General features: G+C 57.5%; 1 protein-coding gene across 3 annotated transcripts in view; it reads right to left on the reverse strand.

The window, feature by feature from the left end:
* Positions 1–22,569, reverse strand: part of SHANK3 (SH3 and multiple ankyrin repeat domains 3) — a 63,493-nt gene that overhangs the window by 7,405 nt on the left and 33,519 nt on the right. The window contains exons 20-22 of one of the 3 annotated variants that reach the window (XM_087448616.1): positions 15,987–18,237; positions 8,359–8,386; positions 7,135–7,290 (exon numbers count right to left, since the gene is read on the reverse strand). In XM_087448616.1, coding sequence (XP_087304742.1) covers positions 7,270–7,290; positions 8,359–8,386; positions 15,987–18,237 — 2,300 coding nt within the window. In that variant the 3' untranslated portion in view covers positions 7,135–7,269. Of the gene's footprint in view, positions 7,291–7,321; positions 8,387–15,986; positions 18,238–22,569 lie in introns of those variants that run through there. The other 2 variants (XM_087448614.1, XM_087448615.1) reach the window with 2 other exon arrangements.

Genomic DNA, 22,569 nt, shown 5'->3' on the forward strand with positions numbered 1-22,569 from the left:
ACCACATGAGTGTCACTTTCTCGCATCTTCTTTGAGAGCCCAAAGGTCTTATATCCTCTACCTAATGTCAAGAGGTTGCATCTCACCTATATGAGTTCTCTGAGCTTTCACCTGCCATACTGGAGTGTCAGGAATTCTCATGTCCCCTGCTGACTGCCAAGAAGTCTCTCACCCCTACTTGAGTATAGTCTCATCTCACTACCTGAGTGTCATGAGCTTTTATCTTCTCTGCCTGAGCATCACGATGTCTCCTCTACTCTATATGTGTCCAAAGTTCTCATCTCAACTTCCTGATTGTCTGAAGGTTTTCTTTCCCCTTCCTGGGTGTCTTGAGGTCTCACCTCCCCTACCTGAGGGTCATGAAATCTCATATCTCCTATTTGAGTGCAAGGAGGTCTTATATGCCCTACCTGAGTATCACAACACTTTATCTCCTCCACCTGAGTGTCAGGAGATCTCATCTCTATCTGCCAGGCCTCTCATCTCTTCTGCTATACGTCTGGAGGTTCCATTTCTTCTCTCTAAGTGGCCAATAGGTCTCATCTCCCCTACTTCAGTATAAGCATGTCTCACCTCCCCTATTTGAGTATCACAGGGTCTTACCTTCCCTACCTCTGTGCCAGGCGTTTCCTTCTCTTCTACCTAATTGTCAGGACATCTCATTTCCTCTAGAGGCATGTCCAGAGACCTCATCTCACATACCTGATTGTCAAGAAGCTATCATTTTCTCTACATGAGTGTCCCCATATCTACTCTCCCAGAAGGTCTCATCTCTCCTATTACTGGGCCAGGACATCCCATCTTTGTTTACCAGGGAGTGACAAGGCCTTATCCCCACAGTGAGTGGCAGGATAATTGAACTCCCTTCCTTGAGTTTGGTTTTTTTTAATAACATGTTGCTTTTATTTATTTATTTATTTATTTTATTCATTCATTCATTCATTCATTTATTTTGGTGAGGAAGATTGGCCCTGAGCTAACATCTGTTGCCAATCTTCCTCTTTTTGCTTGAGGAAGATTGTCCCTGAGCTAACATATGTGCCAGTCTTCCTCTATTTTGTATGTGGGTCATTGCCACAGCATGGCTTGATGAGTGGTGTGTAGGTCTGTGCTCAGGATCCAAACCGTCACACCCCAGGCCACCAAAGTGGAGTGCGCAAACTTAACCACTACGCCACCAGCCCAGCCCCCCTTACTTGAGTTTTGATGTGCAATATTTCCCTTCCTGCCAAGGAAGAGGTTTTATTTCCCCTAGATAAATGCAATCAGGCCTCAATAATATAAACTATTTGAGTGTCATGAGATTTTTATCTCTGCTACCTGCATGTCAGGAGGTGTCCCTCTCCTCTATCTGAGTGTAAGGAGGATTCGTCTCCCCTCTGTTAGTTTCAGGGCTCTCAGACACTTTATCTGACTATTAAGTCCTCTTACTTCCCACACCTGAGTGTCATAGGACTTGTTTCTTCTACCTGAGTCTCAGGAGGACTCTTCTCCCCTGTGTACGTGTCCAAGGTCTTTTTTTTTTTTCCCCTTTATGTCAGGTGCTCTTACCTCCTCTATCTGAAGATCAGGAGGTCCTATTTCACCAACCTGAGTTAACAGGTTGCAAGTCACCTACTGAGTGTTAAGAGGCCTTACTTATTTTAACTGAGTGTCAGGTTGTGTCTGATAAAATAACCAAAAGAGACTCTGGAAATATAGTTCAAGAAATGGCAACAAGAATTCAAGAAGTGATATTAAAGTTTTGACTGTTAAAGAAAAGATTATTCAGGTGTTTTTACAGGATTTTGATGGGCATAAAATTGATATGGTACTTAGAGCCATGAGAATCATTTAATAGAATGATGTCACCATTTATTTTAAATGTTACTGTGTACAATTTTCTTGAAGTCACAACCTTTGCAAGTATTTAAACATGATGAAAATGTTAGATATAAACTTCAAAATGAGAAGTAGCACCTAGCTTTTCAAAACATTTAGGGGTTATGCAGTAACCCCTTATGAAGACCCAATGTCTTGATTCCAGAAGACAATTATTGACTCTGCAGAGTAATACCCACTTCTGATTCTAGAAGGGCTGCCAGTCATAGTACCTGCCCCCCTGGCCACAGTAGTGGGTTGAGGAATAGGCACGTAGCCCACCTGGGTTTAACTTTGCCATTAAACCTAATGGAAGCAGCAAACATCTTAACTGAGAATAACTTCGTTTGCCTTCTCCACGCTGTTCCCAAGCGCGAGGGAGGGAGGTGGGAAGGCACAGAACAGTTAGAACACTGGGGCCGGAGGATGGGGTCCCAATGGTTAATGGGGGTTTGACTCAGGCGAAGGTTGAGCTCCCAGCACAGGGAGCAAGATGAGGGGTTCCCCATCCCCCTCCACCTCAGCCTCCTCCTCCCTGTTCTCTGCTCCCACCCCCTCCCCATGCCCAGATGCCCCTCTAGCTTACCCCAGCCCTTCTCCCAGCTCCTACTCACTTCAGAATCCACTTTCCCATTCACTCAAGCAATCCAAATCCCACCCCATTTTTTCTCACCCTGATCCCTAACTCTTTCCAGCTCCTACCTGTCCCTATCTCACCTCTCCCATTCCTGTTCATTCCTACCCCAACTGCTGTTCTCCAGCATGGCCCTCTGCAGAGCAGAAACCTCATCCGTCTGTCCAGCCTCAGCATCCAGGCCCCACTCCAGAGCTGTCCACAGGAACTAGGGGTGGCTGGTGGTGAAGGAGAGTTGGGGCTACAGCCTCTGCTCCAGGTTCCAGAGCGAGTGTTGGCAAGTTGCTTAGGGCCCCGAGAAGGTAAAGCTGGAACATTCTGAGGTCATGAGGAGAGCAGAAGGGGCAAGGGAGTTCCTAGTGCTGAGTGTGAGAAAATCTCTGCCTTAAGGCGTTAGGGGGCTTCAGCTCACTCAGCCCTGAACTTGCAGATGCGTTTCCCTCTGCCATTTCTCCACCCCCTCTTACAGGTTGCTTTGGTGCAGACCTTGAAGGTTCTTTTTTTTTTTTTTTTTTTTTGTGAGGGAGATCAGCCCTGAGCTAACATCCATGCTAATCCTCCTCTTTTTGCTGAGGAAGACTGGCTCTGAGCTAACATCTATTGCCAACCCTCCTCCTTTTTTTTTTCTTCCCCAAAGCCCCAAGTAGACAGTTGCATGTCATAGTTGCACATCCTTTCAGTTGCTGTATGTGGGAGGTGGCCTCAGCATGGCCAGAGAAGCGGTGCGTTGGTGCGCGCCCAGGATCCAAACCTGGGCCGCCAGTGGCGGAGCGCACGCACTTAACCGCTAAGCCACTGGGCCGGCCCAAACCTTGAAGGTTCTGACTCAACTTCTGAGGCATGGAGGTGGCTTCTGGCCTGTGGGGATATTCATCTTCTCCCCCAGATCCCTTGGGAGCCAGAGTGGGCAATGCCATTTCCATGGAAGTCTGGCTCCACTGCCTGTGCTCTTCCTGTCCTCTGTTGAAAATCTGTACTTACCCCCAAGCTCTGGTCCCAGTCCCAGAGACCAGGGTTCCATGTGCAGCTCAGAGGAGACCAACCCTTGATGCCACAGTGCCCAGGCCCAGAGCAAGTCAGGGTCCCATCTCCACCCTCACACTCAGACCCTCCAGGGCCCACTCCTTGTCTTCCTTCATGGCCCCTTCTCTATGATGACCAGTTTCTAACTTGAAAATGAAAACAAAAATTTGAAAAATTGAAATTGTGGGACTTTCTAGACAGACTATGAGCCTCTCAAGGTCCCACTGCCCAGCAGTCACCGTCCGCCTCACAAGGGCCCTTGCCATTCCCTACCAGGCCATCCGGACCTTCACTTGCTCCCTCAAAGCACCTCTGCCTCCTTCACCTCCTCTGGATGAAGACACTGGAGTCCATCTCTCTTCTGCCCGCAAGGCTTCGCTCCGTCAACCGTTCTTACTTCCTCTGGGATCTTCACGCTTTCCTGGAGGGTCTCCTGCCCCACCCTGACTCAGCGATAACCTGAGTCAAGGTGTACGTTTGTCATCGTGTCACATTTGTGCTCCTCCTTGACCCAGCGTGGCCAGGCCTTGCATCCACTGCCCCTCCTGAAAACCCACCAAGTGACTGGTGCCCAACTTGTCTGACATTGCATCTTTGCAGCCCCTGGCCCTCTCTTAGCCCTGGGCCCTGCAGTCTCCACCCTCTCACGGCTCCCTCTGGGTCTCCTTTGCCCAATCCATGGGAAAGTGTCCAGCCACTCACTCCACTGATCATCCTCCTTCCATTCATTGAGGTGCCTCTACCCTTCCCACGAGCTGGCCACCCTCTAACAGGTGCCACACAGGACTCGTCACATCATGACTGTTTGTTAGCTCAGGGGGAAGGATAGCCTGAACATGGGCAGCAGCTGTGGGAGGCAGGACAGCAGTGAGCGACATGAGAGGGTTCAAAGACAGGAGCAGTAGAATTTAGAAACAACACTGGAGAGGGAAGGGGACGAGGGCCACGGAGGACAACTGGACTTCAAGCTCAGGAGGGGTCACTCAGTGAGCTGGTGAGCAGAGAAAAGCTTCCAGCTCAGGAAGCACCGGCTGAGGTCCAACAGGACTCTGGGAGAGATGCAAGGCGAAGCCAGGCACATGGGCATGGAGGTCAGCAAAGAGACTGGGTCAGAGACAAGGGTCTGCAGGTCACCAGTGCATGCAGCTGAATGCTTACGTCAAGGCTGGGGAGGTTTGTGTGACTTGTCCAAGGGACAGCCGAGTTTGTGCTCCCAATATCTCCTCAAGTAGGCAACTGAGAAATGGTTTCATTTCTTATAAATTTATTACATAATATTATAATAATTATCAATAATAATATAAGAAACATAGATCTCTGTGGGGTGTATCACAACGTCAGGGTCAGGAGGCCTCAGGACTGGAGCAGGGGGTGAAAGCCCCCGGATGGAACTCCATACAAAAGGAAGGGTGAAGCGGAACTGACCCTGTAAAGTTAAAAACCCAAATTGAACAGAACCAAAAACCCACAGGTGAGTGTGAAACTGAGAGTGTGTGTGGCAGTCTGTTACAGTGACTGCTGCTGTGTGTGTGTGTGTGACCTGGTCTGTTGGTGAAGGGGTTACTGGGTGTGACTCTGCCCAGGGAATGGGGCCGGTGGGCTGGGGTGGGGCGGGCAGGCACAGACCGGCGTGCCAGGCCCCTGGGCTGTGAAAACTTTTGTTTTTTTTTTTTTTTATTAAAAAAAGCTAGAAATATAAACAGAAACTTGTGAGTGACGTGGATGGAGCTTAGTCCAGACTCCAAACCCTAGGTTTAAAAACGTCCCAGGGCCCCCCCACCCCACAGGTCATTGCTGAGTGTGAGGAGTCACAGTAAGGGGGGCTGGGGTGCCCTCTGGGGTCTCTGCCTCTCCCCAGGGCTTGTGGTGGCCTGACTCTAGGGGGTCCCCTTATGATCCCCCCAGAAGCCCGATGGGTGTGGGCAGTGCCTCCAAGGGCCCGTGGGGGCCTCCCCAAGCAGCAGAGCTTCACCAAGGAAGCCCGCTCAGACTAGACGAGGCTCTGGAAGGGCAGGCTGGGCAAACAGCAGGTCCCAGGGTGCAGGATGGCCTCTGACTTTCTTTGGAAGTGGAGACGGGCTGCTTTCACAGGCACACACCCATGCACGCACCCTGTGCATGCTTCCGAAGCCCTCACGCTAGTCCAGAGTGGCCCCTCGGGACCACTCTCCAAGCAGGCACACACAGGGCTCCCATGCACTCAGTCACACCCAGAGCTTCACACGCTCGCACGTGTGCACGCACACACACAGCGGGAACAGGAGACTTTGGGGTCTGAGGCAGGGAAGCTTCCCTGCTGTAGTTGCCCAACATGGTGGGGAGATGAGACCCCTCCTGGGGAGGGACCCTGTGAGGGACATGGCTGGGGGCGGGTGCTAGGGCCCTGCCCCCCCACCCCACCCCAGGGCAATGGTCTCCCTGGCCACCTGACCTTGCTAGTGCCCAGCAGGATTGGCTGCTTGCCGCCCCTCCTCCACGCAGCACCTGAAGGGTCGGTGGGGCACACTATAGCTCAGCGAGGGGAGGGGGCCGAGCCGGGGCCCCAGGGCGGGCTACTGAGACCCTGGCCAGCCCCAGGCCAGCTGGAGCGTCCCCCGCCCCATGTGGGGTGGCAGTGGCAGTGAGGGGCCAGAGATGGAAGACTGGGCAGCCGCAGCGGAACCAGTGGGGGGGCTGGAGGGGAAGGGAAGGGAAGCTATTAAGGACAGAGATATTTGTTCCTTTTCTCGTTCCAAATATAGAGTGGATTAAAATATGCAAAACAGGGGGGCTCCTTGGCCCCCAACCGAGAACCCCAATGTCTCCCCCCACCCCCCGAGTCACCAAGGTGTGTCCTGACCTCGCATGCTGGACTAGGCGCCCCCACTCTGGGAGAGCAGCCACCAGGAGCTGTGCGGGGGATGGTCAGGCCGGAGCACCCCACCCCCAATCCCCTCCCACTCCAGCCTCCCTGGCCCGCGCCCTTCCTGACCGTGTGCTGGGTGGGGCTCGCCGGCCGTGGAGGGCACTAAGCAATGTACAGGGCAAGTCTCCGAGCAACAGCAAACAGGACGATTCATGCAACATTCCTGGCCCGGGCGCCGTTGTGAGGGGCAGGCCGAGCCCGCGGCCCGGGGGTGAAGGTGGGGGGGCCCTGCCGGCAGGGCGCGGCCGGGGCGTGGGTGAGGGTGGTGCGTCAGCTGCCGTCCAGCTGCCTGAGCGCGCGCTCGATGTTCATGCGGTGGCCCACGCGCGTGACACCCAGCTCCACGAAGTCGTCCTTGGTGAGTGCAGGCAGGTGCGCGCCCTCGATCTCGTGGTCCTCGAAGCGGTCGCGGTGCTCGCCCAAGTGGATGCTCTCCAGCCAGTCGCCCACGTCGAACTTGCTCCAGAGCTGCAGCGGCTTTTGCTGGAAGGGCCGGCGCGGGCCGGGGGCCCCGGGGCCGGGGCCGGGGCCAGGCGCTGGCGAGGGCAGCGGCGACGGCGAGGGTGAGCGGCTGCGCGCGCTCACGCTGCGCACCACAAAGCGCACCTCCTTTGGCTCATGCGGGATGGAGAGGCTGGACGACTTGAGGATGGTGGGAGGCGTGAGGCCGAAGGGCCGCCCCGCGCCCCCCGCGCCCGCCCCCAGCCCCTCCACCCGCTCCAGCGACGCGGGCTTCACTGGGCTCGGGGCGCGCCGCGCCACGGGGTAGCGGCCGCCGGGCCGCACCGGATAGGAGGCCCCGCCGCCCGGGCCCCCAGGGCTGCGCTGTGCTGAGATGGAGCTCAGCTCACCGAGGCTGCTGAAGAGCCTGCGGAGGGAGAGGGGGTCAAGGCCAGGTGAGGGGCGCCAGGCGAGGTGGGGGTGGACAGAGGGGAGTAGGGCCAGTGGCCAGGAGGATGCTTCCGGGGTGGGGGCGGGGGCTGGTGCGGGTAGCCTTAGGGTCAGAGGAAGAAAGAGGGGATTCCTGTGGTTACTCTAGCCGTTTTGTTTGCACCCCCCCACCCCCGAGTCAGAGCCAGTGCCCTGCTGAGGGGGGCGGTACCCCCGGACGGAATGGAATATGACTAGTAAAACCAGTGGCCCCCTTCACTCCATGGGGGCTCCAAGAGCAGCCCACCAGAGGAAAGACAGCCTCTCTCGCCAAAAGGCTGACTGCCCCATCCCTGACAGCCTCGGACACTGGCTCTGGGCACTGCCCCATCCACCCATGCCCTGGAGGGTGAGACTGGCAATACCCCTCACCATTCCCCGCACACAGCCCTGCTCTCATAAGGAAACCCAGAGAAACCTGGGCTGGCTTCAGGGATGGCTGAGTCATGATAAAGGCTGGTGGCAGCACAAGACTGAACAAGTCCATGACATTCCAGATAGCCACCAGGCAGCGTTCACATCCGCACAGAGCAGCAGCACGTGCAGGACAGGTGTGAGGCAGTGGCACACCAGACACTCCACCTCCCTGCGCAGGACAGCACACAGCAGCAGCAGTAGCGCCCACATGTGTTACAGACATGCAGGAACAGTGGCAGGAGTGTCAGCAGCCTGCTCATGACACAGACACAGTGGCACATGTGTGCAGACACAGATACACACACACACACAGATGGTGCCTCACTTCCCAATGTCACCTGACAGGAGCCCAGACCTTCAGCCCCTCCCCAGCAAGGCCCTGGCAGGCTGCCTGGGGGACTCTGCCAGAGAAAACCGACTCCCATAGCCCCCTCCTCCGTTTCCTTCCCTGTCCCCTCCTGTGGCCAGGGGAAGCCTCAGGGGCCTGTCAGTGGCACCAAAGCCCCACGAAGCCAAGCAGAGCAGAGACCCAGGAGGCCAGGTGCAGCACATGGACAGTGAGAGGCATGGGATGGGCATGCTCACTTACACAGCCGGCGCTCGGGACCACTGCGCAGCTAGACAGAGCAGCCACATGCAGATGGGCAGGAGAGAGCAATGAGAGAGAGTGTTAGCGGCCCAGGCCCACACAGCAGGCACACGGCCCACAGTCACGATCACAGTACGGGCAGCCAGGTGCAAAGACCCCCTGGCTGGACACCCAGTGAGCGAGGAACTCAGGTGCAGTGGGCCCCGGTGCCATGGGAGGGAGCAAATCTGGAGCCGTGGGGGAGGGGAATGCAGGCAGACGGGCAGATCTGGGTGGGTTCCTGGTCTGCCTGTGTGGCCTGTTCTCTAGTTTGTGAAGCACAGATCACAGCGGTGCCCATCCACAGGGAATACTGTGTGGCAAGTGCTCAGCAGACACCTGGCACTTAGTGATGCTTAGTGTCCCCTTGGGCTCCCTGCTGTCTGACCAGCCTCCCCCCAGCTGCCATCCCACCTCCCTCTCCCTGCCCCTGCCCGAGCTGGGCTAAGGACCCCTCCTCTGGGCTCGGCGTCTCCCCCAGCACTGCCCACCTCTGTGCTAGCCTGACTGGTGCCCAGTCCATGCTGCACAGAGCACCCCAGCGTCCTTCTTCCCCTTAAAGCAGGTTTTGTCTTTTCATGTCCCACCTGTGCAAGGTCAGTCTCTCTCTGGAGATCTAGCTCTGTCCTTCCCACTTGACCTTGTTTCCATCGCCTTCCACTGGCTCTCTCTCCTCAGCTTCTGTCCCTACTGCCTTCTCCCAATTTTCCAGACCCACAGCAGAGCCGCTTGAAGAGGCCAGACCACGCCCCACCCTCACCCTGGCAGAGAGGGGCTCCAAGGACACCTGGAGTGGGCTCAGGGAACAGGCACCAACCACCAGAAGAAACCCTCCCTGCTCCCATCACACCTGGCCTCCATGGCACCACCTGGGCTTCAGGGTAAAGTGGGGTGGCAGTGGAGGGGACAGGGAATATGCCCAAGGAGGTGCTTCAAGGGGGTGCTGGGTGCCTAGGTGGTGGTGATTGCTAGGGAGAAGGGGGCAGTGCTGAGGGAGAAGCTGAGGGAATGGTGCCTGTGGGATTGGGCTCAGGAGAGGCACCCAGGACCCTCACACAGCAACCCTGGCCTGGGGACCTGCATCTCAGGATGGAATCCTGCCTGGCCCCGCCCCTAGGGTTAAGTTTCAATGGAGCCATGTCAGGTACACCTGGAGTCTCAGGTGTGAGAGACACATACTGAGAGAACAAGGTGGATGCTAGGAGTGCAGTAGAGAGGCTTGGCCTGAGCCCGGAGCAGCATCTGGGCTCCAGAGGGCCTGTCTGGGCGGCACTCGAGCCCTCCTTCCTGGCAGGGGCTGAGCTGGAGGTCTGGGATGAGGGCAGGCTGGCTCCAGAGGCACCCAGGGAGACCTTCCTAGGAGAGCTGCAGGGAAGTGGGCACCTGCCAGAGACTCAGGCTGGTGCCAGGAGGTACTGTGAGAAAGGGACTGAGGGGTCATGTTCCACTGGGCTGGAGTTGGGGGGAGAGGGCCAGTCACACTCCTAAGGCTGCCCACAGCTTACTGGAGATGGCAGGAGGCCTAGAAGAGCCCACGGCCCCAGAGCACAGCAGGAAGTGGCCAGAGCAGGGGTCGCCCATGGCCCAGGGGTCTGTTCCTCCTCCCTTTCCTCTTGGGGAACAGGGAACTGCCCACATTATCCCCGGGGCAGGAACCCTAGCAGTGTCCACGGTCAAGTTCCATGTTTCCGCACCACCTCTGCACACCCATCACTGTCCATCGCCGCTCTCAGCTGAGGGACCACCTCCCCAGCCAGGCTCTGACCATGGCATGGCACACCACACACCTGCAGCCTCTTATTAAGGGGCTTCTGGGCCACCTACCCTCTAACACATAGCACCTCACCAGGCACCATGCCCCCGGAATACCTCAGCAGCCTTCCTCCAGGTGGCTCGGCAAGGCTCCACAGCCCCCACCGTCTCCTCCACCAACATCTGACCTTGTACTATCTCACTTCCTCATGACTCCTCAGCCAGTGAGGTCTGGCCTCATCCCCCCACGCCTGCAGTGGCCAAGGCTGTCAGCAGGACCCTCTTGCTGGCCTGGCCACCTGTTTCCCTTTGAGGCACCCTTTCCTCTACCCCTTTCTTCAGAGATGGGTGTCCCAGGTTCCTCTCTTAGTTCACACTTTCTCCTGGGCCAGTCGTCCACTCCCAACCTTCACTATGGCCAATGTGCCCAAGAATGCCACATGGGAGGCCCAGCCAGTCTCTCCTGAGCTCCACATCTCTACTGGGGTCCCCCCAAATGCTCCCCTTCTGCCCAGTCCTTCCCACACCAGAGGCCTGGGAGCCACCATCAGCTCCTCCATCTTTTCACCCCCATGGCTGACAGGTTATCAACTGCTAGCATTAACCCAGGCCCTCCTCATCCCCCAGCCACCTCTGGATCCACGCCTTTCATGGGCTGACTCGGAACCCTTCACCTCACTCCCTAACTGTTCTCCTTGACTCCTGGTACCTAGCACAAAACCAGGAACACAATATGCACTGAAAATATGTCATCAAACAAAAATACTATGACATGTCACTCCCATGCTTGACTGCCTGCTGGCCCATGGGTACTATGACAAGAAAAAGTCCAAACTCTGGCCCTGGCCTCTGCCTTGGGCTTTCTGCTACAGGCCTTCTGCCATTGCACTCACGTAGGCAGGTCTAGGCTTGTGGCCTTTTGCAATTTGGGAGCCTCATTAAGGGAAATAATCCTCAACAGGAACACAAAACTAGGTTTGTCAGCTTCACAGTGCACTCTCTCTGGTCATGGCATCTCACTCCAGCCCCCCTAACTTCTCGCTGCCCACACCGGCTCATGGCTCCAACCTTGATGTGCTCCAAATGTCCCTATGTCCCCTCCTCTGTGACCCTTTTCTGTTCCCCCAGCAGAGTTCAGGGTTCCTGAAGCCCTGATCACATCTCCTAGGAACACACCCGCATGTGCTCCCAACGCTGTGTGACCTGTAAGAACAGAGCACATCCTGGCCCCAGTGCCTCCACACCGGCCAGCACACCACAGGTGTCAGTCCAGGTTCAGAAGAACGAGCCCTGCTGGCCTTGAGGCACCTGCAGTCACACAGGGCTTTATCTAGATCCCCGGAAAACATGTTAACAGGATAGGGCCCACAGCGGGTCACCAAGGCAGGGTTTCTCCACCATCATAGGAACACACGTCTTCTGTGAGATAGTAATTACTGATCTGCTAAAGAAGCAGTCTGAAACCTAAGAGGTCTGAGACCACAGCACATACCACATCGAAGGTGCTGAGAAGTAGTGCAGGAAAGAAACCTCTTCAACTTTGTGTTTCCAAAGCTATTTGAACTTTTTTCTATAAAAGTAAATGTGAGGGTCAGAGGGTATAAAACTGAGAGCCACAGAAGAACTGAGCGTTGCCGTGGGCTCAGAGACACTGTGGACCTCAGACCACGTGCGGGATTCAGATCCAACTGTGGGGCCTGAAGACATTTAAATGGAGTTCAGAGCAGATGTGTGCCTCAGAGACAGTGGGGGGCTCTGAGCAGACAGATGTTTTGTCTACCAGGGCTGGACCCAAAGTGGGAAGAATAAAGCAGGTTGATGGTCTGGGATCAATGTTCCAAAAAGTCAAAGGTCCTGGATATTCCAGAGGCAGCACATGGGTGCTGCATCCTCCAGCTTCCACCCAAAAATCAAAGACAGCCCTGGTGCAGATGAGCCGATCATTCCCACAAGTTACGAAGCTTCAAATCCATGACACATGGGGTGGCTTAACTTGCCCATAAAGATCTCAGGCCACAGAGTATCTTGTGGCTAAAGGACATCAGAGTCTAGACTAAGCTGTCAGTGGGGACGGTGGGCAGAGAGGGGCATTTCCTTTCTTGTGGTGTCCGTCCAGTGAGGAGAGGGGCGGGCCTGGGGGGTGAAATAGAGGGGACACATGGGGGTCCAGGGGACAAGGTTCCAGGGTGTGACCCTCCAGGTGGCCATGGCAGTTGCCCTGGGGCCTCTGCCCGGAATGGTCCTGGGAAGGAAACAGCCCCACCTAGACATCAGAACTTCCCACACTGTGGACATTTCTCTAAAAGACAGTATCATCAGCAGTTTTATCACTAAATGAGAAATGAGTGCCAGACCTGAGCCACCGCTGGCTGAAGAACAAGAGCTGCCCAGCAGCCCCAATGGGCACCACAGCCCACTGCCGGTCACAGGGAGGGCTGAATCGATGTGGCCACAGGCATCCCCTGCTCAGCCCTGCCTACAGCCAGAAGTGAAGGGTCTCAGGTGGGCAGTGGGGCCTGCTCCAGAGGCTGTGGTTTCACCCAGGTCTGAGGGCAAGAAGGGGAGCACAAGAGGGAGGAAGGAAGCATGAACGGGAGCCGAAGGCAATGCAGAGAGAAATGGGCCAGGACCGGCAGGTGGGGGTCTAATAGCTGGGCCCATCAGGTGACACTGCATGGCTCCAGTACAAGTGACTTCAGAATACATGTGCTATTTGTTACACACATGCCTGACAAACAGCCTACAGAACGAACACGTGTACACTTCTGTGCAAGGGGATTACTGCGCATAAACCCAGTGTCTGTCACCAGGAGTTTAACGGCAGAGGCTCCAGACTAGAGTGGACAGTTAGCGCGGCATGGGGTCAGAGAGATGCCACCACTTGCTGACTGGAATGGATCTCTTTAGAACCTCGGTTTTATTCTCTGGGAAATGGACCATCTAACAGAACAGTTCTAAGGATGACATAACACGACCTGACATTTTCTAGTGCAGCGTCGAGCACTCTTACTTCCCCACAAGGACTCGCAGAGTTCCCCTAGGTCTGGCTGAAGGCCTGGGCTCTAACGATAGCAACAACAGAGCTTGCTCACGTCATGAGAGTCCCTTTGCTGCAGCCCTGTGCTTGGTGACTCACAGGTGATGCTGCGTGTCACCCTCACCCTTTCACAGGGAAGGGACTGAAGTTCACAGAGGGTAAGTGGCTTGTCCAAGACTACAGGGCTCAGATGAAACCTGCTGAGGGCCGAAATCCAGGGCCATCTGACCCCAAGCCAATGTCAGGGAATGAAGCAAGTTGTTCAGGTTGGTGAGAGCCAGGTCACAAGGGACGTCTGCTGTTTCAGGCTATCCGGCATCTGGGACCTCTGGTAACAGCACCTGATTTTCCTTTGGAGAACCACCCTCCCCTCCTTCTCAGCACCTGTTTGCTCGGAGGGCTAACCCCATGCCCCAGCTCCGAGGAGAGCATATGACTCAGGCATGGCAAATGACAGCCCTGAGTCTCCCTGAACCCAGTGATGGTTCAGGGGAAAGCAGGGGACACACATGAAGCCAGTCAGAGACTGGTATTTTGCAGGAACTACTGAGGCAAAGAGGCTCACTTTCCAGTGGGCGTGCAGGACAGACGGAATGGAAAGGTTGGAACCGCCAGTCTCGCCCTTCTCCAATCCACGTCCAAGAAAGAAAACAAATACAGGGTCCCGGCCCAGCGCAAAGCCCTGGGACAAGAGAGCCTCACCCTCACAGATGAGAGATGCACAAGACGAGTTTAGACGGGCATGCTGGAAGATGCCAGCTGAGCAGTCACCTCCATCCTGCCCTGCGACTGCCCCAGCCGCCCCCTGGGGGCCAGCAGAACGAAGGACAAGACCTGGGCTCACCTGAGCCTGACGGTGGAGGTGGAGGCGGGGGCGGGGGGGGGGGGCGACACCCAGTAAATCGGAGTCATGTGTCTGTCCTGTAGGACTTGTCCTGAGCCTCAGGACAACCTCCTAGACCTCAGACCACAAAAGACGGCACTTGAATGTTTCTTCGTTCTTTCATCCATTTAGAAAATGTTTATTGAGGGCCTGCGCTGTGCTGCCCACCTTAAATGGCTTTAACTTCACGGGGACCAACGGGACGGAGGGAGGAGGAGCAGAGTGAAGATGGGGGCTGGTCGAGGCTCATTGGGAACAAGGGGACAGAGGGACAGAGAGAGAAGGAGCAGAACGAAGCTGGGGGCTGGTCGAGGCCAGGTCAGGGAAGCCCCACCCTCACGGGTCTGATCCTGCAGAAACCCAGGACCCTAGGACCTGGGCTGTTCATCTTAACTGGACACCCCTGGCCACACCTGTAACACCCACTCTAAGGGCACTTTCAACACTACCCTGCTGAGAAGAGGGCTTTCACATTCATCTGGGAGCTGGAGGAGGCAAGAAGGGGAGAGGGCCCCAGAGCAAGCCCATGGGATGACAGAAGCTGGAGGGCAGCCTTCCTGGACCACTTAGGAGAGGCATGATGAGCTTCCCAAGCCCCCACGTATCTTTTGAACCTTTATCTGGAAGAAGGTAGATCAGACAAGCCCTATGAGTAAGACCTAAGTCCCTCACTGCTTTATGAACTCTGCCTTCCAAGGTTAACTGGAAAGGGCCCACTAGGGTGGTCTTCAGAGTAGCAAAAAGGAGGAGTCAGGAGGTGGCACCCCACACACTCCCCCAAAGCCAGAACAGGGGGACGAGGGCCTAAGAGTCAGAGAAGGCAAAGGCAACTTGAAAAAGGCAGATAAGGACCGGCCAAGGGATGACTAGCTCTGCCTCAGCCCAGCACCCATGGGCAGGAACCAGCTCCCCCACCAGCATCCCTGGAGTCCACAGGCCAAGGGGGTCCCCTTTGGGGGCAGAGCCTTGGGAATGGGGTCTTCAAGGAAAGATCCAAGGGATCAGCCCAGGGGCTCTGGCAGCTTCAGCCACAGTAGCACCCCAGCCCCCTGCTCAGCCCCTCCCAACAAGCCAGTGCCTCCCTGCCATTTCCAAAGCACAGTGTGGCCTCTTCAAGTCCCCACCCTGGGTGGGTGGGGAGGACAGACAGAGACGGGGAAGGTATGGAGAAGGTGAGAGGGTAGATGAAGGGTGCTGAGAGATGGGGTGACTCCCATCTAAGAATGGCATTTTGAAAATCATACACAAGAGCCTGTGTTTAAGGGACTCAGGTGGTACCGAGAGACAATGTTTCTGGGGCAGAAAATAGGAAGCTGGTGGCAGGTCCCAAAAGGAAAAGGAACCACTATACTCTAAGCCTCAAAAGGAAGCAAGGCAGGAGGCAGCTACAGGAAATGTGACCAGCCACACGGGGCAGCCACGTGGCCACAGGGAGGAAAGGGGGTGCACAAGGCCACAGAAAAGCCAAATAGCTGAGGGAGGGGGGATCGTTGCAACTCCAGAGCAGACCATAGAATGACCCTTAATGAGAGAGGCAGCTTTAGTCAGGAGCAGGAGAGTGAGAGGCTACAGGAACCACTAGGGCAGGGAGCCTCCAGAAGGGCTGTGGAGGTGCTCACGCCCGGCCTGGGTCTCTGATGGCTGCCCAGCTCCCACTCCCAGCACCAACAGGGATAGCGAGAATAGCAGCCCTGATATTTCAGATCTCTGAAAGAGCCTTCTGTCTCAGACAGACAAAGAAAGGCCAGATAAAGGACAGAGAGGGGGACGGGGGAAGTGGGGGTGCCACGGACAGGTGAGGGATCGGACAGAAGGGGCCGTGGAGGGGGAACAGAGGGAACTGTGGATAGACAAGAGGAAGAATACAAGGGGGGCCATGGACGTGGGACAGGACCCTCCCCACACTGCCCTGCTCACCGAGCTGCTGCGATGGGCGACTTCTTGGCAGGGTCCAGCAGGCCGCCCAGGCCGCCAGCAGGCTCCTCCCCCAGCGAGCGTGTATCTTTGTTCAGCTGCTGCAGGCGGGAGCTGAGCTCACTGATCACAGTTGGTTTGTCGTCTTCGGGCCCGGGGAGCCCCCGGCTCTCCACGGGGTCCCCCCACAGCTTGGACCTTCTCTGGAAGAGGTAGCGAGGGCGAGCAGGCCCGGCGGCAGAGGTCAACCCGGCAGAGGCGGCATGGTGCTGCTGGGCCATGAGCTCGCTGTCCGAGGACTGCTTCAGCAGCGGGTCCCTGAAGGTCACCGGCCCCTTCCCCAGTGGGGACTTGAGCTTGGGCTTGGGAGGCACTGGCGGCTTCTCGAGTAGAAAAGTGTGTCCGTCGGCGAAGGAGGTGTGAGTGTCGGTGAGTTCCCCACTCTCAGAACTCAGGGTGGACATGCTGGACACCGTGGAGATAGTGCTTGTGGTCTCCAGGTGTGGGTCGCTAGAGCTGCGCGTGTCGGCCTCCTCCACTCCTGAGTCTGCGGCAGATTCGGGGGCGGGGGGTGGCTCGCTGCTCGGCTTCCCTGAGGCCGGACCTGGCACCGTGGTGGGCGAGGGACCTGGGCCAGGAAGTGGGGTGGCCAGCAGGACCCCGTTGGCAAACTCTTCGGGGGGTGGCACCAGACCAATGCGAGCCAGCTCCTCTCTGGTCTCCTCGTCACTGGAGGACAGCTGGGCGGGCGGCAGGTTCACAGCAAATACCAGCTCTGGCTCCTCCTCTGAGCTGCCCTGGCCTGGCCCAGAGTCTGTCGGGGTGCTGCCAGGGGGCTGGGCCCGGGGGCTAGGCAGGGGCTCTGCCACCACTGCTGACTGCGTGGGGGCCGGGGCCAGCTCTGAGGTGCCCGGGTGCTCCTCTTCAGCCCCCAGCCCACTGGGCTCCTGCCCGTTGCTGGTGGCATGCACGACAATAAGGCCTGCTGGCCGCTGCAGGGACGTGTCCAGCACGCTGAGGATCATGGACTTCTTGTCCTCAGGCGACTTCCTCTCTTCCCGAGGAGCTTTCTCTGGCTCTCTGCGAGCAGGCACAGGAACCCAAGCTGGGCTCCTCGGAGAGAAGGCAGGAGAGGCCAAAGCCCCTCGCTCAGAGTCACGCGCCTGGACGTCCACAAACAGGGGCCCAGGGCGGTCAGCATCAGGGCTGTGCACAGGCGTTGGCGACCGGGAGGGTGCCTGGGAGGCAAGAGCCCGCTCGCGGGCAGCCAGGGCAAGGGCCAGGGGCGAGCTGGGGTCCAGGGGTTTGCCGGTGAGTGGATGGATGAAGGTGGAGCCCGAAGGCCCAAGGCTCGGGCCGCTGACCAATGGCTTCAGAGCAGAGACAGGAGAGGGCAGCAGCAGGTCGCGGCCAGTGGTGGCGCCAGCCCCCAGAAGGCGCTCGTCGATGGAGCGGGAGGGCTGCAGGGAGGGCAGGTCCGCGCTGGGGGCGCTGCCCTCGATGGCTCCCACCGACAGGAACACGGTGGAACGGCGCCGCTCCTCCAGCCGCCGGTCCTTACCGGGGCCCGGGCCACCGAACGCGAGCCCGGGGCCGTCCCCAGGGCCATAGTCGAGGCCGCTCGGCCGAGGCCCGCGGTGTGTTGGGGAGGGCTCGCGAGCAAAGCTGCCACCGCCCGGACCAGGGCTGCCCACTGCCAGGGCCGCGCGCTCCTGAGCATCCTCCACCTGCAGCTGCTTCACCAGCGGGCTCTTGCGGCGCTGAGGCTTGGACGGCGCGAAGAGGCTGGCGCTGAAGGCGCCCAGGTTGGCGTAGGGACTGTCTGGGCCCGGCGGCCGCGGCCGGCGCTTGGGGCGCTCTGGCGGGGTGGCCGCTGGCGGGGGCCGGGGGGCGTCGCCCGCCTCAGGCGCCGAGTCCTGCAGGATGATCATGGAGCGCGCGCGCTTCTGCCTCTCAGGGTAGGGTAGCGGACCCAAGGGCGCGCCAGCATCATACAGGCCCGTGGGCCCCGCGCCCAGGCGCGCCTCCAGGCCGGGTTTGAAGCTGGAGCGCACGGTGTCGTAGCCGCGGCCCGGCGGAGGCGGCGGCGAGAAGGCGGGGGGCGGCCCCGAATCGAAGTAGTAGGGAGTGGGGGGTGGCGGCGGCGCGGTCTGCGGCGGGGGCGGGATGCCGCGGCCCTCGCGCACCGAATCCTGCATCGACGTGCTCCGCGGGAAGCGCCCCTCCAGCAGGGACGCCAGCTTCTCATCCTCTCCTGCGGACAGAGGGGGCCCGGTGAGATGGGTCGGGGCGCTGAAGGCCGGTGCCTTCAAGGAGGCCCCTCCGGACACCGGCGCCCGCCCCTCGCAGAGGCCGGCCCTGCCCCGACGCCACCCCAGGGCAGCCGCGGTCCCAGACGCAAGGGTTGTGAGGACACCCCTGAGAAATTGGCGGCAGGCGCTAGCCTGGCAGGCAGGAGGGAGTCAGGGCGGGAGGGGGGGCTCAGGTTAGAGAGCAGGTGGGGTACGGGGAGCTCAGAAGAGGGGATGTGCACAAGGTCCCCAGTCTGGGTCGTCCCTGAACCTCCAGGCTCTGCACCCCAAGCCCGGTGCTGGATCGAGAAGGCTCTTGCAAAGATGAGGGAGAGGTGTCGGTTCAGATATAGGGTAGAGGAGGGCCCCACCAGCAGACGCTCTGAGAAAGCACCCCAACTTTGCCCTGCTTGGTGCCAAGACATGGACAGGACCCAAAGACGACATCCCAAGAGGGTAGGGGATGTTCCCCACCACCACCACCACCACCACGTGCAGCGCTTCCCACCAAGACTGAGCAAGGCCACACCTCACAACCACCAGCAGTGGAACCAGCAGGTGTCACTGAGAGGCCCAGATGGCAACCATAGGTGGGAGGGAGATGGTCAGAAATGACAGGGATGCTCTCCCAGAGCAGGAGTGATACACTGACTGTAGACAATGGGGCAGCAGGACTGTTGCCCGCAGAGCCATGCATACGGCAAAAAGAGAGCTGACATCCAGGTGGGGTGGGGCTTTGTGAAAAGAGAAGCCCTGAGAGGCTCCATCCCAGAGACCCGTGTGGACTGGACTGGGAGAGGCTGCCAGGAGGTCATTGCCGTAACCCTAGCGGCTGAAATTCAGTAAGGTTGGGTGGGAGGGAGGAAGGACTAAAATGGAACTGCAGGCTGAGCACCTGAGACATGCTTTATTTTTACCCCCTATTGGCTGTGTGACCCCAGGCCAGGCCCTGAGCCCCTTTGAGCCTCAGTTCATGGGCAACACAGGCTTAAGAACCCCACTCTGCCAGATGTCGTTAGGATCTGTGCAAGAGCAGGGCTGGAGTGTTCAGGGCACTCATCGTTCTGCTGCCTAGCTAAAACCTGGCAGGACCTCCCAAATGTCCTTGTGGACACAATGTGGACACCTGTGCTGCAGGTGTGTTCAGTTAGGCTGCAGGTGTTAGCCCAAAGCAAAGAGAGTGGATGAATGGCTCCTCCATGCTGACACACACAGGTCTCTGGTGGAGGCCTTGGGAATCTACACCTGGCCTCACTGTGGGTTTGGTCACATGTGTGTGAACTCACTACGATGCAGACTGCCTGTTCCCAACCACCTCCTCCTTGAGCCACCACGGTGCTCTCACCAGGCCTCCCACACCACACTTTCTGCATCTTGTCCTGCGTAATAGCTCTTGTAATCCCGGGCACAACAAGGGTGGGCTTCTGTGTAAAGACTTAAGCTTGAATTCTAGCTCTGTCAGTTACTCTCTGACGTTCCTTAACCTCTTGGCACTTCAGTTTCCTCATCTCAGGAGAACTGCCCACCCCCATTGCGGGGCTGTGTGAACTGAAGCCATTTAAAGTTTACAGCACAGGGTAAGCACGTAGAAGCGTCTCAGGAAGGAAGGCGGCTGAAGTCATCGTCATCATCATTTCTAGGTCTGCCTTCCACCCCTGCCACTGGACACAGAATCTATTCCAGGTTCGTGCTGGGTCTCCTCCCCACTGCATTTTTTGCACAGCTACAAACATGCGCTGAACACCACAAGCCTGTGTGTGAGACAGAGCTACAAGGCAAAAGCTAGTGCTCCTAGAGGATGCAGGCAGTTTGGCAGGCCAAGTTCCAATTTAGGGTGAAGACAAGTCCCTTGCCTCGGGATGAAGTGGGGAATCTGTTCTGATCCCATCTGGGGTGGGGCTAAGGCCCTCTGTCCAAATAACAGCAGCGAATATTTCTGTACTACTGTATGCCAGCCTCAAGATGCAGGACCTACATCCACCAACAACACAAGCAGTCGCTGCTGAGCTCGGCAGTCAGCCTGTGAGTACAGCCCACTGGGTGGGCCTCAGAGTGGCCTCGGAAGTAGGTACTAGATGGTCCCCATGTTTATGGATCAGGACCCTGAGGTTTCAAGGATTGAATTGTGTGTCCAGGGCCACACAGCCCGAACAAGGTGGGGAGCCCCAGGAGTCTGACACCTTACCCAGCGTTCATGGTGGCAACGAGCAGCAGGCCAGGGGGATTAAAGATGAGCCCCTCTCAGCTCGTGCAGGAGGAATGAGTGTGGAAGAGTTGGCAATGCCCACTGAGAGGCTCACATCCTGCAGGGCGGGCACTTAGATCTGGACCTGCTGCGGTCAGTCCTGGGACTGGACAGAGCTGAGGGACAGGCCATCTGGGCAGAATGAGGGCAGGTGGAGAACAGCAGGTGCTAGCAGACTCAGGTCAGAGGGAGGTGGAGACAAATGTCCCCCAGATGAAGCAGGAGAGGGCTGGGGCTGGTCTCCAGGGCCCCAAGGCAATGAGGAGCCCACAGAGGGTCAACTGGAGGGCTTCAGGGTGATAATCTACTTTGCAGAAAGCCCCCTTTGGCCAAAGGGACGGACTAGAGGGTGGAGGTGGGGCAGGAGGTCATGAGGAGACCAAAGCTATGGTCTAGGTGCAAGACAGCAAGGCCGGGCCTGGGCAGGGCTGCAAGGCATGTGAGGAGGCAGAGAACAAGGAGGAAACCACAGAGGACGCCCAGTGTTTAGGCCAGGGGGGCGGGGGTATAGTGCCTGTCGGCTCCAAGTAGCTGCAGGCTCATCTGCCCTCTTCCCCACCGCCCCTCTTACAGAAATGACCCACAGCAGTCCCTGGAGAAGCATGCAAGACACAAGGGCCTCTGTCAGCAATTCACCTGATCATCTCCCAGAAACCCCACTCATCCTGCACGTCTAAGTTCAAACACCCCTTCCAGCCCTCCAGGAGGCCCGGATGTGGTTGATGTTCCCTAGTTGGCTCCACCTGCACCTGCCCCTTCACTCACCGTCACTGCTGAGCTTTCTGCAGACGTGTCACTTCCACCCCCCGAGCCCCCAGACCCTGCCCAGGGTCAGCCTAGAGTGGGCATCAATCAGCAGGTCCCGGGATGAATGAGGGATTGGGGTTTGGGCAGCTGGTTGGCCAGATGAGTAAAGAGGAGACAGGTATGGCAGCTGTGTGACCTTAAACAAGTCATTTTACCTCTGCCTCGGTTTCATCTGTAATACAGAGGCACTAGTAGTGTTACCTCAGCAGGCTTACTGTAGGTAGTGAATGAATGAGCCAGTGTGCATAAAACAGAGTTGTAGTAAGTGCTGACGAGGCATTGACTCTGATGGTGGGTGTGGTGGGGTGTACATGGATGGATGGATGACAGGTGGACAGAAAAGTGGACAGGTCTTTGGGTAGATGGACAGGTGGGCGGGTGATGGGGGACTGGACACCTAGAGGGATGAGTGGTAGGTGGAGCTTGTTAGATGACCCAGTCTGGGTCAAAAGAGGAGATGGCTAAGTGTGGGGCCTGACAGCAGCTGGGGTGTGATGAGGCCCCAAGGAGACAGGGGCAGAAGGTAAAGAGGCTAAGGACACAGCCTGGAGAAGGACCCACATTTGGTGTGGTGGCGAGGACTGAACAGGTGCAGCCTGAGAACTGAGGGGGAAGCCAGGAAGTGTTGTCCTACAGCCTGGGGAGGAGAGTTTCATGGAGGATGGAGCAGAAAAATCAAATGCCAACTGAGGTCACTAAGAGGAGGGCTGGTCATGTGTCCACTGGGAGGAATGCCCTGGAAACCGTTGGTGACCCTGGTGGGAGCTATTTCAGTTTAGGTATGGACAGAGCTAGCCTGCCCCAGGCTGAGGAGAGGGTGGTGGACGGGAGACAGCTAGTACAGGTGACTTTTGGAGAAAATAGGCTGTGAAGGAGAGGAGAGAGAGAGCAATACCTGGGGGTGGGGGGCAGGTTCAAGGGGAGGGTAGTTTTAGGATCAGAACCTTGACATGTACTCAAGCTGCAGAGGGAGCAGCCAGGATAGGAGATGGAAGACCCAGAGACAGGGATGCTGGTGTCAGTGGGAAGTACAGGATGGGGGGTGCCCACTGGACAGGGAGCGGTAGATGCCGGGGAGCCTTAAGGATCTCTCTCAGCAAAGTATCTCTGGGTTGGAAGAAGGACTGACCCCCACATATGTCCACAAACAAATGAGATTCCTGGGCTGGGGCCAGAGAGAGGCAGGACTCAGAGGGAAACTGGAAACCCCTGTTGAAGGGTGAGAGACAGGGTCCTCCAGCCC

The sequence above is a fragment of the Ceratotherium simum genome, chromosome 25 (genome assembly GCF_057802395.1).
Source record: "Ceratotherium simum simum isolate JZ-2026a chromosome 25, ASM5780239v1, whole genome shotgun sequence".
Lineage (NCBI taxonomy): Eukaryota > Metazoa > Chordata > Mammalia > Perissodactyla > Rhinocerotidae > Ceratotherium > Ceratotherium simum.